Source organism: Lissotriton vulgaris, chromosome 9 (genome assembly GCF_964263255.1).
Source record: "Lissotriton vulgaris chromosome 9, aLisVul1.2, whole genome shotgun sequence".
In the NCBI taxonomy this organism is placed as follows: Eukaryota; Metazoa; Chordata; class Amphibia; order Caudata; family Salamandridae; genus Lissotriton; species Lissotriton vulgaris.
Genome location: NC_141697.1, coordinates 139,442,209 through 139,461,164, shown reverse-complemented (window position 1 = coordinate 139,461,164; position 18,956 = coordinate 139,442,209). Strand labels below are relative to the sequence as shown.

At 46.3% G+C, this 18,956-nt stretch overlaps 1 protein-coding gene across 3 annotated transcripts in view; it reads left to right on the top strand.

The window, feature by feature from the left end:
- GANC (glucosidase alpha, neutral C) overlaps nucleotides 1-18,956 on the top strand; it is a 460,990-nt gene that overhangs the window by 318,686 nt on the left and 123,348 nt on the right. For all 3 annotated transcript variants that reach the window (XM_086937212.1, XM_086937211.1, XM_086937213.1), the window contains one exon: nucleotides 14,789-14,902. In XM_086937212.1, coding sequence (XP_086793338.1) covers nucleotides 14,789-14,902 — 114 coding nt within the window. The remainder of the gene's footprint in view (nucleotides 1-14,788; nucleotides 14,903-18,956) is intronic.

The following is an 18,956-nucleotide window of genomic DNA, read 5'->3' as shown; positions in this document are numbered from 1 at the left end:
TGTTGATCCCAGACGAAAAAAGTGCTAAAGTATTTAAAAGGTCAACCTGGACCTCCAGTTTTTCCGAATGGTAATTTAGAGCAGTGACTGTGTGTTCGAAAGACTGAAGAAGTTGTGGCCAGACACTGCTTGCTACATACGCTCCAGGTGAAGAAAATGAAATATGCTCGGAGAATTGTGCAGCTGTCTGCTCCATTGGACTTGTTATGTTTTGAGATGAGTCCGGCAATTGAATATTATTTATGCAAAGGTTGGTACTTTGGCCGTGGATTTGCGCATAGGTTAATTGACTAGGAAAGCTCTTTGAGGGAGTCATTGGCAACACCAAATTTTGGTTGGTAAGTGATTGTTGGAGTTCCAATGGCTGTGTAGGGTCAAGGCGGGGGCTTAAAACAGTCTGTGGGACCACCAGCTGGGGTTCCAAATGGCCTAATACTTCTATGTCCACCGCGGAAGGCTTAGGCAACTGACCCAGTGGCGGCTGAGCTTGATGATTTATGATAAGATTCTGGTTAGGAGTTGCATCTCCCCCGTGGTCCCTGGGCTGAACGCTAGGTGATGATCCAAAGATATAGACTCCATAGGGCTGGGCCAACTTTTTGATTTCAAAAGACCAAGGTTGGGAAGAAGACGAGTGCTGGGAGAACGCACTTAATTCAGCTGGTTCGGTCGAGGCTCCAAGCCTCCTTCCCTCCGAAAGTTGGGACTGCTGCTGAAGAGACGAGTTGCTGGTTGTTGGATCTTTTTTGAAATAATTCAGCAAACTCTAGGACTTAAGACTTTTGACCTGTCCGTGATACTGTCTTTGTTTAGGTCAGTTCCATCGGTCGATGGTGGTTTTGTCGCTTTTGCTATTTTTTGCTGGGTTCTGGACCTTATTTGACTGTCCAGGTGGGGCTCCTCTGCCAGGACAGGCTGTTTGGATCTCCTCCGTTTAGGGGCAGCTACAGCCTTCCTTACTTTTCCTGATCTCATAGTTCCTGGTTAAAAGGAGTGGCTGGTACTGCGCATATTCCAAATTTCCGAATTCCAAATACGGGGCACAGGGCACTGCCGGGGGGATAGAGTTTTAAATTGTCCTATCCCCAGCAGACTGATTAGCAAAGTAGTAGGTGAACTCGCTTCCCCTTGAAGAGCTGGAAGAGTTCAGCAGCGTGGCGTGGCTTTTCCCCACCCGCGCCACTATGGGTGCCAATGCTGGTGCTAGGTCTAAAGGCACCCCCCGGCTAAGCTATACCCACCCACCCAGAGCACTGACCTGCAGCGGCCCTCACACGCTGCTCCCCTCACGCCCTATCCGGAGCCAACCAACGACCGCACAATAAGGTAGCACGACCAGGCTGACTCACAGGATGGGCAGAGGGGGCAGTGGAGCTGGCCACCGCTGGACCGGGCTTGAGCAAGGCACAATGTAAGAAGGCAGAGGGAGCAGCCCCAGAGCTGGAGGCGACGGCCAGACGGCTGGGCTGGCTGGCGAGCAAGGGCCACAGGGAGAACGCGGCGAGCGAGCCGGTGGGAGCCGGACTGAGCAAGAGAGCAGCAAGAGAGCAGCAAGAGCGCAGCACTGGAGCAACACTGGAGTGGAATGGTGAGGCCAGGGGGGATCAGGCGACTCGCGGTAGCGTGCGGCCATGAGGGGGGGGTCAGTTAGGGCGAGAGCGTCCCGCAGCACAACAAGAAAGGAGGCAGCCTCTTATCCCACAGCCCTCACCCCCAGCACAGGCTTGGCTCAAGCGCCTTGCTTAACGGCCGTCGGCCGACTTACCGGTCAGAGCCCGCTCTGTCTCCGTTTCCGCCTCCTCACCTCCTCCGACCTCAGCAGAGACTATGACCGTTAGCGGGGCAGCCTTGCGGCCTTGGGCATCGCAACCCCCGCGGGCCCCCGGCTCTCTGCCCTCCGTTCACGCCTCCTGGCTCCCGGCTCCCCGGCTCCTGAGCAGCTCACACTCGCACACTCACCGCTGCCCTGCCACGCCACGCCTACCTGCCGAAGGACCCTCTCCCCTCAGAGAACTAAGGATTTTGGGGTATAAATATTGGGACCCTGATCCCATGAAATTAGATCACTTTGGACTACAAGAAGAAACCTTTACTGATGAAAGGAACCTGAAGAAACTGAGGAGAGACTATTCCCAAGCTGAAGTGCTGCTTCGGGAATTGGCCTGCAGTGGTTGCCTTACTGCCAAAGGAAGGAGAAAGGAACTTTGTGTACTTTACTTTTAACTTGTGAAAGATCTCCAAGGGCTTGGAAAAGAGCTTGCCTCCTGCTGAAGTCTCAGGGACAACAGACTTCAAACCCCAGCTCCCCAGAGTTCTTTTGGAAGTGCCTGCTGCTGTTTAGGGCCTTCTGAGGAACTGTGTGTCGCAAGGAGCTGGAAGCGCGACTCATCAAGAAGAAGCGCGTCGCTGTGCCTGCCATTGCAACTTTGAAGGAGGGTGTCGCCGCTGGAACTGTCGCACTGCACCGGAAAGAAGCATGCTGCAACAAAGAGGAAGCGTGTCGCCGTCGCTGCTGCTGCCTTCGCAACTCCGAAGGAGGGTGTCGCCACTGTAGATGTTGCATTGCATCGCACTGAGAGAAGAGTCTCGCAACGAGGTCGGAGCGTGTCACCGTCACTGTGCCTGCCGTTGCAACTCCAAGGGAGGGTGTCGCTGCTGGAACTGTCGCTCTGCACTGCATCTAAGAAAATCGCCTCGCATCCCCGAGAAGCGCGCCGCCGTTGGAGCTGCTGCCGTCGCATCGTGGATGTTGCTGCTGTAGTTGTCGCATTGCGCTGAAGCTTCATACATTGTGGAAGAAGAGTGTCGCAGTTGGAGCTGTTGCCGTTGCATTGCTGAATTAAGGGTGTCGCCGCTGCAGTCCACGCATCGAACCGAGAACTTCTCGCATCCCCGGAGAAGCGTGCCGCATCTGGAAGATCTTCAAGTCTTTATTTCTTTGTACTTGAACTTTGCCGAAATTTCCCTCGCTGCGACATTGCTTGTCGTGGAAGCGCAATGCAACCTAAGGTACATTGACGCAAAGTGTTGCATCTTAAGAACTGAACTTAAGTAAGCTAAATCTACTATCTTAAAGTAACAGTATTGTGTATTTTTGTCGTTTATGGTCTTGTGGTAACTCTATATAAAGTATACTTATTTTTGATATAAAAACCTTGTGTGGTGTCCATCTGTAGTGTTGTCACTGGGTCACTGTATGTGGTCACAAATGCTTTACACACTGCCTCTGAGATAAGCTTGTCTGCTCGTGCCAAGCTACCAAGGGGGTGAGCAGGGATTATTTTAGGAGTGTAATCCCCTTATCCTGACTAGAGGCAAGGGTCCCTATTTGTCACAAGTACCTACCTGTGCCGACCCCCAAATCTAACAATAAAGCAATATATTTTTCTGGCACTGCGGCCCGTTTTCCTGACAGAAAGAAAACAAAAGAAAAAATATATAAATACTTTTACAAAAATGTTTTAGGAGCTTTCAGAGGTCATATGATCCTAAAATCTTTTTTTCTCTACATTTTTCTCTACATTCACAAAAGGGGAGGGGACTATTGGAAACCGCTTCCTGTTTGCAAATGGTTTCCACCAATTTGGATTTGGTGCTAAAATATCTGGATTTTGGCTCTGGATTTTGAATTCAAAACTTTATTACATAATTAAAGGAATCTGTATTTGGAAAGGACGCCCTTCACATGCCTCTTCCAAATGCTAATTCTGTATTGAGTCTGAAATCCAAATTGCGATTCTGTAACAAGTTACTGAATCTCGGAATGGGTTTTATACATTTAAAAGAGCCATTTTGTTGTCACAAATTGCCATAAAATCACCTTGTACACTAGGCCTTTATTTATTCTGATGCTGTTACCCTCTTTGCTTTCCACTTCTGTCTTCCTTGGGCAGCAGGACACATCGATGGGTAGCTGCCGCATTTTACAAATGTGTTGCTCTCATTCATTCATAGCGAGTTGACCTGAGAATTCCATTTGTACAGAATGTAGTATTATTTGACAGACAGAAATGCCCTGCTAATGACAGTAACAAATATGTAGGACCGAGCCTTGGAGTAAGAGAAGATTAGGGGATGCATTTAGAAGATCTAGTATGAAATCATACTTGAATCTTGGACGGTTGATATTTGCACACCTTCCTGGGAAAGATGGAGCACAACTGTCCAAAGATTGGAGGGGTGTAATGTTCCTGTTCCCTGGGCACCCCCCAAATTGTTGTGCTTAATGGTACTGGTGGTAACTGACTCTGACTGACCCTGGGCTGTGCCTAACCAGGCCCTGGGCCAGTGCTATGCTGAAAGAGAGACATTTAGAATACAGTGAAAACACCTACATACACTAGGGTACACTAAGGATTGGGGTACCCCTGTGTTTGGTATGGCCTACCCTATCTGACCCTATTAAATATTTCGGCAGGGGGATTAAAACTACCTAGAAGTCCCTAGCCCACAATAGGGCATAGCAGTTTAGAGGCCAGCAGCTTTTTCTCCACTTGCATGTGTGCACAGCTTTAGCCTGAGGTCAGTTTAAAAGTAGCCCTGGGGGCCAAGATGGCGGCGTAATCGGACGCACCTTCCCTGAGCTCTCGCCGACGGTGATCTTTAGCACAGGCCGGCGGCCGTCACTGCAGTGGTCGGTCCCCGGTGTCATTGGGCTGTGCTCCTGAAAGGCGGGGGAGCTGCATTCGGCCGGAGAATACTGGCGTTCGTTGTGGAGTTCGGCGGCCTCAGTGATCGTGGTGGCAGGGGCCGGAGGCCTGCGGCTCCTGGGGGCACACACCGGCAGTGGAACGGCACCGGGCGAGGCAGCCTGGAGAGGAGCCGGCGGAGGCTGTGGATTGAGTGGCCTGCAGGCATCGGCGGCCGTCCCAGATCACTCGCGGGGCACGAAAGGTGAGCTGCCATCTTGGGACTGCGCCTGAGCCTCGGGACTGCGGCCGGTGAGGCTGAAGAAGCAGGTGAGGTGGGCAGATTGACCCGGATCTACCCTGCTATAAGCCCCCTCCTGGCATTTCTGGGGGCACCTCGGGAAGATATGCCGGCCGGTGGAGGCAGGGCACAGTAGAAGGTCACAAGGGTTTGCGAGGGTGCGGCCTTGCGGGGTGGAGGCCCCGGAGTTGGTACCGGCGTCGGACGCACTCCACGATTGGACTTTGCCTTGCGGATCCGGCGCGGAGGAGCCTTCAAGAGAAGCGAGGGGAGACTGCCGTGCCCCCACAGTCCCTTGCTCACTAAGCCACTGGGGATTCATGTTTTGCCATTGTACAACATTCGGTCCATCATCTTGTGTGTTTTGCTGTTCGCCCTATGTGGGAAGGGTATACCCAGACGTGGGTCCCTTGCTCACTAAGCCACTGGAGTCAAGCTAACCTGGCTGAAAACGGCTGATAGCCAGAAACCGGTCCTAGGATGGATGCTTGATTCCGGTCCAGGAAAGACATGGCTTGGCAGTTCGGGCTGGACTGTTCCCATGAGGCACTGGGTCAAGGCTGATTTGCATATGGCCATGTCTGAACTGGGGTGGCTTGGTGAGCAAAATAACGATGGATTAAACCCAGATCTGTGACTGGGGGTGAATTTTTTGCCATTGTACAACATTCTGTCCATCATCTTGTGTGTTTTGCTGTTCACCCTATGTGGGAAGGGTATGCCCAGACGTGGGTCCCTTGCTCACTAAGCCACTGGAGTCAAGCTATCCTGGCTGAAGACGGCTGATAGCCAGAAACCGGTCCTAGGATGCTTTATTCCGGTCCCGGAAAGACATGGCTTAGTTCCGGCTGGACTGTTCCCATGAGGCACAGGGTCAAGGCTGATTTGCATATGGCCATGTCTGAACTGGGGTGGCTTGGTGAGCAAAATAACGATGGATTAAACCCAGATCTGTGACTGGGGGTGAATGTTTTGCCATTGTGCAACATTCCATCCATCATCTTGTGTGTTTTGCTGAGGGGCATACCCGGGCCTACCTGCAGGAGCATTTCCCTCTCCGCTGGGCGTCAGAGGCTGTCCCGTACTTGGGAATTCAGCTAGCGGCTACTCTGCAGGAGACGGTGCGTATCAATTACGCCAGGCTTCGTCAGACACTCCTTAAGGAACTGGGTAGATGGAGACACCTCCCGCTGTCTTGGCTGGGCAGAGTGGCTGCCATAAAAATGACCATTCCTCCGCAAATCCTGTATTTATTTTGCGCCATTCCGCTCCGCCCCCGAGGGCTGGATCCGCCAAACCCAGTCGGAGCTCGCTCAGTTCATTTGGAATGGTAAGCGTCCCAGAATGAAGCTTAGGCTGGCAATGTTGCCCCCGGAGAAGGGAGTTCTAGGTCTGCCTGACCTGATGCTATATTATCAGGCGGCCCAACTCCGGACCCTGGTGGAGTGGAGCAAGTGGGAGTCAGAAAAACATTGGCTCTTTCAGGATCAGGCGGTGGCGGGCCGCCCGTTGCAGGAGGTCCCCTTCCTCCGTAAGCAGCACCGACCTCCCAATTTGTATGCCTCATATATCACGAGAGTCCCGTTAGAGGTGTGGGACCAGACCAGTACGACGCACGACTTGACAACCTTTCCGTCTCCCCTCACGCCGTTGCTGGAAAACCCGGATTTTAGGCCTGGGCGAGACATCCAAGCTTTTGCTCAGTGGTGCCCGGCGGGATGTAGATTTCTGTTCCACTTATATACAGGGGAGGGGGTAGCTCCCTTCGAGAATTTGAGACGGGAATATGGCCTGCCGGAATCAGAACGGCTTAGGTATCTTCAAGTGCGTTATTGGGCACTCAATGCCCAGGTCAGGGAAAGGGCGAACCGGAGACTCAGACCTTATGAATATTGGCTAATCACTCGGACGGCGGATAAACAGCTCGTATCGGATTTATACCGTAAGCTTCTAGACCGGTACTCACGCGTTTATAACTCAGTAAGGGTTCGCTGCGAGAACGAGCTCGGGCGGGTATTGAGCAACACGGAATGGGAGGGCATCTACTATCGAGCGCGACACTCCGCCTACCATATGGGGCTGACGGACACCTTCACTAAGCTGGTGACGTATTGGTACTACACACCTGAGAGGTTGCACGAGATGGATCATACAGGGGAGGCATCCTGTTGGCAGGGATGTGGAAAGAGGGGTACGTTGGTCCATCTATTGTGGGACTGCGACCAGATTCAAGGGTACTGGAAGATGGTTCTTGATGAGATAGAAATACACTTTGAGACGGAAATCCCAAGGTTCCCCGCCTACGTCCTGCTAGGTTTACCCAATGCTATTACCTATCCGTTGAGATCACGCAGGGGCAGATTAATTGCTATTGCTCTGGGTTCCGCCATTCAGAACGTGTTGGCTTTTTGGCGTACCCTACATGTCCCCACGTTCCAAGGATGGTTACATCGCCTTTCGTCAGTTCTGGGTATGGAAAAGTTGTCATTAATTAAGGCAGGGGAAGGTGCCAAGTATGCGGAACTGTGGCAGCCATTCTTGTCCTTGCTGGCTACAGAATTTATGTAGGTGACATGCCCCCGGTGTCTACGTTTGCTAACACCTGTCACAGGTCAATTCTTGAGACACCCTGGAGTGGATGGTTGCGTTGAAATAGAGGGGTACTGGACCGGGAACGTGGGAGGTGGGAGGGTAGGCAGGGGGTGGTGTGGAGGTGGGGGTTGGGGGTTTGGTTCTTGTTATTTCTTTTGAATGCTGGCTGGCTTATACAGAATTGTCAGGTGTGGAGAGAGCCTCGTATGTCATCTGGGCTCAACATATGTTCTTGTCAATGTTTTCCCATGCCATTTTCTTATGCATTGAACGTCTTTCGAATCATGGGAAGTTCTACTGTCTGTGTACTAGCTGATTTTTCAATAAAAAGATTTAATACTAAAAGTAGCCCTGGGTCGCAGGACTGCTTTTAAAAAGTAAATTGTGCTCAAATTGGACGTTGGGGCACATACAAATGGATAACCCACAATGTTTTGTCATATTAGGAACCCCCAGTATCTCCCCTAGGTGTCCCAGGGGTGGGGCGGGTCAGGTATCTATAAGGTAGACCCTTATAAAATGAGTTTTATATGCCCTGGGTTAAGTGAAATTTCACATTTCACTCCCCACATTGTGATAAAGTGCTGCCCAAATTCACCTTTGGTGCTAGGAGCCCTGTGGATGGAGGATCCGCAGAATTTCTACAGATTCATTACCCCTAAAGTCTACCTAGTTGTTCCATGGAGTCGGGCCCAGTAGATAAAAGCGAAGTACTTCTAAAATATTTTTTTGTAAGTGCTTGTGCTGGAAAAATGATCCAAGTCATTTTTCCCATTGCAACTCCCCTGCCACATAGGTTAACATGGCAGGAAGTTAGTAACTAATATTTCTTGATAAGAGAAGGCTAAAAGTACCATTCACAGACTTCCCAGAATGGTATTAATAAACTCAAGAATATGATGTGGTTGAATTTTTCCTAAAGTGTACATACAAGGAGTTATAAGACTTTCTTGTTTGTTGTTCCAGATTCAGCCTTCCAGTGGTCTGTCCTGATTGTTCAGAGTTAAGTGGATTAGCCAAGCTGCTTTCAAGAGGTGATAAAGAGCCCCTGGGGTTAACCATCTCTTCTGGGACGGCAGTGTGCTGTTCCACAGGAATGCCAGGGCAGGGGGAGGAGTCGTAAACCATGTTCTTCAAAGAAAAGAGAAGAAACCAGTGTCATTTACACTAAACGTTTCACCTCAGTCAGAGCTAGGCTTAAGAATGAATGCACAGATGCAAGGGGGAGTTTATGAAAAGTAGCCATCCTAGGGGTGGGTTTACCCAGCTCTGACCTCCCTCCTGGAAAATCAGCCATTATGAATTGGAGGATTTGGGGCACTCTGGGACAAAATAATGCCACACTCTACAGGATGTGGTCATATTCTTGGAGAGTTGCCCTGCTCTCATTGGTCAGCCGTGACCTCCTGATTGACCCAGAGAACTGGGAATAAGTATATGAGGAGCGGAGTCTCTCAGATCTGCTGCTTGAAACTTAAGAAAACAAGACTTTGCCATGCTGAGAAGTTGGGGTGCAAAATTCTATTGTCTGCCCTCTGAAGACTGCACCAGCTGAAACTACAGCCCTGTGGATTGCCTTGCTGAAACAGAACTAAAGAGTGAACTCCCTGCAAGCTACAGGTTAACAGAGCTCACCTGGAACATCACCACCAAGGATACTTAATCTACAGAACACAAGTGGATTTGTAAGGGCTTTGCCCAAGTAGATTTTGGGGGACCTGAAGTCCTCAACTTTCAAGGACCACCTTGGAGCTTCCAGACCCTTGGAGTGAATTTGAGACACTTTGGGATCCCTGGGGGAACTTCAGGAAAAAAGTTCCAGGAGCTTGGAGAACTTTGGAGCAACTTTAAAAAAGCTTCATAGGGGGACCGACTCAACCGCGAGCCGGCTAACCCTCCCAGGTTCGTCCTGCTAAAAGCTCTGCAGTTCCAACTTCCAGAGTTTGACTGGGAGTAGAAAAAATCAGAGGCCGGCGAACCCTTACCGAATCCGGCCTGGTGAAGAGCATCGAGGGACCCCGCGAGAAAAAGCTTCAGAAAAGTTCGAAGGTAAAAACTGTGACTGGGACCTTCCATGAGTGGTAGCCGCTCTTGGCTCCATCACTGTCAGCCTCAAACTTTGACTTTCAGCCGGTCTATCGCAGCCAGATATCCCAAGATGGTGCTATATGTTTCTAAGTGCTATAAAGTTATAAATCTTAAAAAATTCATATCTCCGGTTCCCTACATTGTTTTTTTGTCGGTTTGGTGTCATTTTAAAAATAAAAATATTTCCTTTGCTTATAAATTGGTGTTGGATTTTTATTATGTGTTGTGTCTTCATTTTACTCCAAATTCAAGGAGATATTGGAGGGGGGCTCATTTCAGTTTCAGAGAGGGTTGCCGTTGTCACAGGCATGACACAGGTCTGGTCGATATACCATGATATGTTACAGTTGTAAGAATAGAAGAGAATGGTGAACTGTTCCTTGTTAATATGTAAGCATGTAACAACCCAATTCAGTCTACCATATTGCTTGGCTAACGATATTGGAGCTATATCCACTGTGTTAGAAGTTTTTGTCAGGGGACTTTAACAATTTATTAAGTACAGGGGAGGGATACATCTTTTAGCATTTAATGGGAAGAGCTGAAATGTAGAGCCAATATTATTTAAGGGAGTAATCAAAAGTTTAAATATGCTTGATGTTATAGCATTTGCAGCATTCCATAGGGAGCAAATTCTCTCATTGTTATTGGCGAGGTTTGTGTAGCACTGGTTATTGTGACTTTTAATTGCTTCACACGTGGGTTTATCTCTAGTAGATGGCAAGAAGAGTGGATAGAGCTTTAGTACAGATTACTGACTTTGAGATCTATTAGTTCATTCTCCTATGTAGGAGTAGTAAAATCCTCCACTCGCTAAACCGGGAATAAGATCCTGACAAGAAGTCTTAACCCAAATATTCAGACAGATGTGGTAGAGGAGGCTGAACTTATGAAACAGAGAATAGATTTCTTTGAGATTAGTGATACCCTAGAGATGTCAATGAAAAGCCTTTACAATAATTATAAGTGACGCTTGTATTTTATTACATAACTTATCATGATAAACAAGAGACAAAAATAATTTATAGACAATAATGTGTGCTATAAGCAGAAGAGTGTCCAGCCGGACACTGATTTAATCAATGTAAGGAAAATTCAAAGGGATAAAAGTGCACAAATTTACAGTGGGATACAGTCCTGTATCCAGTACATATAAAACATATGACACATGAACAAAAAATGAGAAGGGTTAACGGTATTTTCAGGCAAACTTGTAGAAAGGGGACGCTAGTAAACAAATTAAAAGTAACCTAGCTGTCCTCATGTAGTAAACACAATTGGTAACACAATGGAGAGCTAGTCTGTAACTGAAAATGCCACTTTTAGAAAGGTACCAGAGGGTTAAGCACATTCATTTAGTGACTTTTGTGGTTCATCCTTATAAGGATTGTGGTTGTTACCTGAGTGGGGATTCCACCCCACTCAACCTGTAACCCAATTTCTTACAGCAACCATCTCTATTGAGATATCCCTTCTATCACACGTAAGCCTCCTGGTGCCCGGTTGACTCCCCTGCAACATAGCGCCGTTCAGCCAATCACAAAGCATGCATCATTTAATCAAAGTCCAATTGTGTCTCATCATCGGATATTCAAATACAGGGATCATCAGCAAAAATGGCAAATATTTTTTCATGTTATTACCGTATTGCAGCACTTTTCTTACTGTAGGCATCTCACCACTGCCTTTTTTTAGATGCATTTTCCTAGATGTCTTTTCCTATTAGGCCAAGCAGAATGAATGCAAGACTATGCAGATTAAAGAGACCTGGCTCCACGTGTCAGTCATCAGTTAGATATTGAGAGGAACAAGTCTTTCTACAATGTTTATTCTTGAGAAGATCTTTGTTAAATCCAAGAAAGATTGTAAAATCGTTTGATATCCTATGCTTAATATAAGGCTTTATATAAGGTAAGGTCCAAATGTAAACACTAAAACATAGGTCTATCTCTCAAACTTTTGGCAAAGTCTCACGTCAGATGGCTAAAAGCCAGATTGACCACACATACATATAAGCAGTTAATGCATTAACTCACAGAGCTATTTGTTCTTTTATGACAGAAATGTCCACTTCACTGTAAGCACACAGACTAGTATGCATAGAAAAAACATTAAACTCAGAACGTTCTGGTAGCTTTCCAGATATTTAACAATCATTGTTTCCATCGATTGTAATGGCATGATAGTATTTTTTAACAAATCTAGACAAGGAAGCTCAAATGAAACGACTAGGTAGAATGCGTTTTCAGCTCACAAGCTCTGTGTTTGTGTACACTATCTGTTTAACTAATGGAGAAGATACTTGGAGGGGGAGAGCACATTTCTACCTAAGCCCCACCCACAAATAGTAATAAACAGAGGCTTTGCAATTTTAGCTAGACATAAAAAAAGACAGTTGTCCATAATGACATGCGCAGACTTAACTGGCCGAGGGTACTAGCGAATGCAGAGGCTATGAACTTTATAACTTTATAAGTTCTGAAGTGGATACTGCAATCGCTGCTATGGAGGCTGCAAATCCTCTAACCCCAGGTTCAAGGGAAATAACGGACATACATAACAAGCTCTTTTCCACTCTAAAACCACATTTTTTGAGGTCCAGTAATACAAACAGGAAAAAACCACCTAAACCAGCTATTTGGTATAACCACCAGTGCAGGGAAGCCAGGCTAAGCTTGGGATGTGCAATTAGGAATAGGGATAAGGTAGTGATTGGTGACGCCAGGAAGCACTATAAGGCTTGTGTATTACTGGCAAAAAAACATGGGATGAAAACCACTGGGCTGAGCTAAAGGAGGCCGCAGGGGCGAAGGATTCCAGGTTGTTCTGGAATATTGTCAAGTGGGGTAGAGGAGGACTTCCAAACAAACCTGATAACAATGTCGCAGAGGGTGCCTGGGTGGATTATTTTGAACCGCAGTACGCTGAGTCAACGGAGTTTAATGACGTGAAGGTAGTTTCAGCTGTATTCCCTACAGGGAATTTATTTTCCATCAAAGAAACTGAAGCTGCAATAGGCGCTGCCAAAGGGGGAAGGGCCCCGGGTTTAGACGGGATACCCTCTGATGTTTTTATAAATGATAAGGCGAGGTGGGCTAGGTATATATTTCTCCTAGGAAATGCAATTGCAAAGGGAACAGTAGTCCCGGAATTATGGAAGGGAGCAACTATTATACCCATATATAAAAAAGGAGATCGGTCCCTTCCGGCCAATTATAGGCCGATAAGCTTGATTGCCACTATCCAAAAAGTGATGGGGAGAATGGTGGTAAACAGGTTAATGGACTGGGTAGATGAGGAAAATGCCCTGTCCCCATATCAGGCTGGATTCCGGCGGGCAACAAGCACCGTCGATCAGGTGTTTCGTTTTGCTCTGCTGCAGTGGGGGACGGTGGTGCTTGGTGAGGGCAGCCTGTATGTCGCTTTTGTTGACTTGCGGGCTGCCTTCGACCTGGTCCCAAGGAGAAAGCTCTGGGCAGTCCTGAGTGATATAGGCCTTCCAGCTGAGTTGCTCACCCTGATAATGAGGCTACATGAATGTAACTTCGCCAAAGTCCAGTGGGGCACGAATGGCGAATCATCTGCCGATTTCCCAATTGGACGCGGAGTACGACAGGGGTGTGCTATGGCCCCCCTGCTTTTTTCCCTTTTTATTAACGGAATTGTGGCTAGGATGCTGGATGCCAGTGTCAACGCACCTTCGTTGGCAGGCGTCAGGGTTCCGATCCTGATGTTCGCCGATGATACGTTGGTTTTATCTAAAACACCGGCAGGCTTGCAGCGAGCCCTAAACATCTTTGATCTGTTCTGTGGGGAACATGGCCTGGAAGTTAACGTGGGTAGGACCAAGCTGATGGCCTTCTCAACTAAGCGTAGACCCCGGCCCAAAATACTTTTGAATAACTGTGAGTTAGAGGCTGTTTCTGTATTTACATATCTAGGGGTACAGATAACAAATAATCTAAAATGGTCCCAGCATGTTGAAATGGCAGTATTGAGGCACCAACAGATTTCCGGGGTACTCCGGGTGGAACACAAAAAGTCAAAATCAAAGCCCATAAAACCAGTCCTAGCAGTATATGACGCTAAGGCTATTGGGTCTGCTCTATATGGGGCAGAGTTATGGGGCTTTGATAGGCTTCTCCCTCTACAGATATCGGAGAATAGGTCCTAAGGGGAATCACAGGTCTCCCCCAGAGTACACCACTGATCCCGCTTGGTCTTGATCTAGGGAGAAGATCAGTTAGTGACCGAGCGCGATTGCGCCCGATCCTTTACTGGAGACGCCTCTGGACTACCCCGGAGATAAGGCACTACGCAGAGGGGTTCCTTGCCATAATCAAAGCTGACATCTTCCACAAAATAGTGTGGTTAAAAAATCTTAGAGCGGCTTTAGGGGACCTCGGACTCTCTAAACTATGGGACAATCCATCTGGAGAACCCTTTCCAAGTAAAAATACAATCAAAAGTGTATATTGGGATTGGATAGATGGTAAACTTTGGAGTAGAACGATGTCAGATACAATGGTGGGGCGCTTCCTAGAAATCAAACTGTGTCCTATACTGGAACTATATTGGGACAGTATTACAAACCCAGAGGATAGGAAGCTTTTCTTCCAGTTGAGATCAGGTGCCCTCCCTCTGAGATCATTGACGGGTAGGTGGAGGAGTGTAACTACCTCGTCCTGCCCGGTTTGTGGTGCAATTAAGGAAAGCACAGGTCACTTTTTATTCGTGTGCATAGCTTATGCCACCCCGAGAAGAGTTTGGCTAACTCCTGTCTGCAGAAACCTAGGGACATCCAGGGGTGTTGAGGCACTATGAATCATTTGTACCACCACTGATATGCCTATCGTTTTAGGAACAGCAAAGTATCTGGGGTGGGCTTGGTCTATTAGACGGAGGACAATCTCTTCCAATGTAACATAATTAGGGTATCAAGGGATATTTGTGCAAATGTGCAAATGTATACTAAATAATTTCTTTTATTGCTCATGTATGTACAAATGTTTTAAATAGTCTTTATAAACAAGGAAAATGTTATTATTATGTATTTTAAATGTATGTTTGTGCTTTTATGAGTATATTCCTCGAATAAAGCCTTGAAATTACATTACCATAATGACCTCTGAGGCCTTTATTCCGAGACATATGTTAAATGATTTCATTTAATTTATAGATTCCCGTTTTCCAAAGAGGTGGTACAGTAATCGCCCTAAAGACTGCAGTGGGAAAGTCCAGTGAATGGATGAAGAACATTTCATATGAACTCCGTGTTGCTCTGGACTGTCAGGTGCAGTATTGGAATATGTCATTCTTAGTAAAGAGCTGTTGTTCTCTTTTGATGACTTCAGGCCTTATGTGTTCTGTGATACCTGCATGACATCCACTGGGAGCCGTTCAAAACCACAAAGCAATGACTTGAGATGGTCACATTTTCACCCACAAAATGGCCGAGAAGTCTGACCTTTTGGACCCTCCAATGCAGAATAAACTTGGTTTGGTCTAGAGTAGAACTACGGTGGCCATAAAGGACCACTCTCTATATCTAAGAGCACTAAGAAATGAAGGTTACATTTAAAATAATTAAGATTAATAATTGAACATTAAATTACATTTAATTTGGCCAAGTTAAAGTAATTTACTTTCAATTAGGATTGCAGAATCTAGATTAAAGATCTGGGGCCAGATGTAGGTCGCCCAATACCGGTCTGTAACGGCCGAAATTACCGAATTTCAGCCGTTACCGACCGGAATTTGGAATGTAGGTGGCATTTTTGTAGGATTCGGTATTTTACCGAATCGGTAACTTAAGGAATCGGTCATTTACCGATTTCTTAACATACCGATTCGGTAAATTACAGAATCTGTAATGTAGAGGGCACTCAAGTGAGTGCATTCCTCAGTTAAGGATTCGTTATTTACCACCAACTACAAGTTGGTGGTAAATGAAGAAAACCTTTGAAAAAGCAATTTTTTGCTTTTACAACACTGCGATGTGGCAGACATACATGCCCTTAGGGCATGTATGTGTGCCACATGTGCACCCATGAACTATTCAGGGGTGCAACAGGGTGTCAATGTGACACCCTGCCACCCTTGTATGTGTTCCCCATTTACCGAATCTGTATTTCCCGATTCGGTAATTCCCATTCATTCCTATGGGCCTCCAGGCCCATTGGAATGAATGGGAATTACCAATTCGGTAAATACCAAATGTTACCAATCCGGCAAAATTTACCGAAAAATTACATACTATTTACCTATTCTTAAATACCGAATCGGTAAAATTCGGTATTTAGGAATCGGTAAATAGTATTTACCTACATCGGGCCCTTAATTTTGAAAGATGTCTTAGGGGCCTAATCTGAGTTTATGGGTTGGCTACCGTCTACCAGGGTGGCAGAGGTAATGCCCTCTGCCACCCTTGCAGACTCCTGCCTGCCATACTTTGAAAACACCACAGCTCCAAGCGGTGTTCTCAGTGCCTTCAGAGGAACTGCTATCATGGTGGTTCCTTTGAAAGCACTGGAATTTTGTGTCCAGATGCTGTGTTTCAGGCAGCTGTGCACGAAACATACTCCTAAAGCTGGAGTTTATTTTTCTATCTTCTACCACCAGGTTTTTCCTGGTGGTGACATACAAGAAAAAAAAAACATCTAGCTGTCCACTCTGTATATTGCGGCTGTGTGATGTCCCTTCTTAGGCAGTCCCTAATCCATTGACCCATCTGAGTAAACTTTCTGGTGGCGGAGCCTGCGGGGGGACCGGCATCAGAAAGATGATTATCCGTCTAACTCTGAATAGAGCAGGTGGACGAAGGTTTGATGGGCAGGGTTCTCCACCATGTTTATAAGAGTGTACCATGTCCTTCAAACTCTAAATTGGACCCTTAATGTCATAGAATTAATGGTGGGGGCCTCAGGGTTTTAGCTTGTGTAAGGATCAGAGCGAGAACCTGCAGGGGCACATCAGAGATTTAATTCTAAACCAGCTCAGAGGATTTCCCCACTGGAAAAAATGAAATAATTTCTTTGAGGAATTTAATTTTAGGAAGGCTAAGGCCATCCAATATTTACATGGGTAGAGCTGGGTGTCAACTTCATTGAGTTAAACCATTCTTCAATAGCAGATCTTCCTGCAGAAGAACTGAGCTGCAGGGGACTCAACATGACAGGGAAAGGAATTGTGCTTGGAGGCACAGAATATATGAAATTGTACATAAATTAATCTGAAATGAAATTATACATATCCACACTGTGGATACCCCTTCTCAGCTCTGAGGGTTCATTTCATAATCTATTGCCTTTTCGGATTTGAAGTCTTAATTCATATAAATTAAGCAACTTAAATTTGTGTGTGATTGAGGGGCAGGCGAGGGGGCAAAGGGAGGGACGCCACAGTCTAGATGTCAGGTCTGACTGAGCTCCCACAAGGCCCAAGAAGTTTAAGTAGCAAAATTAAAGAGGTTTCTTTCATCCACAATTGGCTAGTAGGCATAAGCAGTAAATCCTTCCTCTAAGAAAAGTATTGTGCTGTACCTGCAAAAAAACAATTCAGTTGCAAAATAAAGAAGTTAAAAAGTTCAGACGTCAAAAAGACAAGAATTTATATGCAAAATGTTACAGAAATTAAGTTAATTAGATGTAGGATTTATAGCAAAACCATCGAAAATGTTGTTCAATGTTATTTTGTAGGAAATGCAAAACATGTAAAAAGTAAATGTCCTTCACCAGACTTAGGCACACTTTGTGGATGACCCCCATCTGAGCACTGTGAGATAGACATTGATGATTGGCATATTAAAGTTTGTTCCAATGGACTTGGAAATCTTTCTATTCACTATGATCTGGAGAGAAGAAGTCAATCTTTGATAATATGGTCAGAAAGAGCCCCTTAAGGTCAGATACGGTGGTTAAATAGTGCAGATGTAGTCTTTAACGTCTTTCCAAAAAACTCACACACGGAAAAGACTCTAAGTTGATGCCATCAAAATTATTTCCATTTCAAGGAGATATGAAAGTTGTCCCAGTCGTCAGGAGCAGTGGCGGCTGTCATGTAAGGAGGGTGGTAGAGCGGGAGGACAAAAATAAAAGTAAAAAGTAAGTGAAAAAAAATAATTCCACTTACCTTCCTGGCACAACATCCTCTTCACTCGAGTCCTTTCCAAGCAGGCAGGTTCCAACGCGGAACCCAGTAAACTGTAGTAACCAATCCTGTTGCTGTTCTCATGCAGCATGACTGAAGCACCAGGATTGGAGTGAGCAGTCTCCTTCGGCGCTCCCGAGGACACTGGAGCCCTATGCAGTCTCTAAAGCTGTCTATGGCAACTGGGTTTGAGAGGTTTAAAAAGCGCATGTCTGGCTGGCCGTTACAAGACATGCACACTTTAAATTTAAAGTGCCGTGCCCATCACTGCTTTCTGCTGCTACCTGACTGGCAGCAGCAGAAATCAGAAAGCCCCGCCCCGTCTTGACACTCGGCACGGAACGGGATATTGAAAAATAAAATGATAATTAATGAACTTTTTTACCATTTTATTTTTCCATCTCTGGGGGCAATTGTTTTAGTGAGGCGGCGGTCCTCCGCCTTACCGGAGGAGCCACCTCTGGTCAGGAGTGGATTCTCTCAGCACTAAAAGATTTCCAAAACGCTAGTAGCAGTGAAGAAGCATCCTCAAATATTAATGATTAATTTTTTTCAACTTTTCCCAATTGCTCAAGGGTATCCACAACACTGCTTAGTCTACTAGAATGTAAAGGCTCAGCAGGTTCATTGTAATTCCTCCTGGCTCCAAACTTCCCCTGTATCAGCATCTGTGTGCTGCAGCCTAAGTAGGGCAGTTACACAGGAAACCTTTACCACCTTCTGCCTAGTGAGATAGTTGGAGACCAGTGCCATTAGTACTGTAGCAAATGTTTAAATGTAGATGTTCAGGATATAGTGATCTTTGGTCAGGCAGGCTTCTAAGAAATATTCTTCAGTACAGCAGGCAGAGGTGAGTATTATCCTCTTCAGATCCAGGCAGATTTTCTCCTTGGTAAAATAGCCAGGCTTTCCTTTACCATGTTGATAATAAAGCCTTGACTTTCTTTCTTGGCTTTACTATTTCTGGCATCAAAACTACTCCAGAGCTCCATGCACCTAAAATCTAAAATGGTGACTCCCTGTCTAAGCTGTGCAAACCTCTCAACTGCCTTCCAAGTCCACCTCTCTTCCTCCCAGTTCAACCTACTAAATGACAAAGCAAATCTTGTCTACAGCAATTTGGAAATAGAAATGTATTTTATTTATTTATTTATTTATGATTTTTGTAGAGCGCAACAATCATCCCCAAGGCGATATCA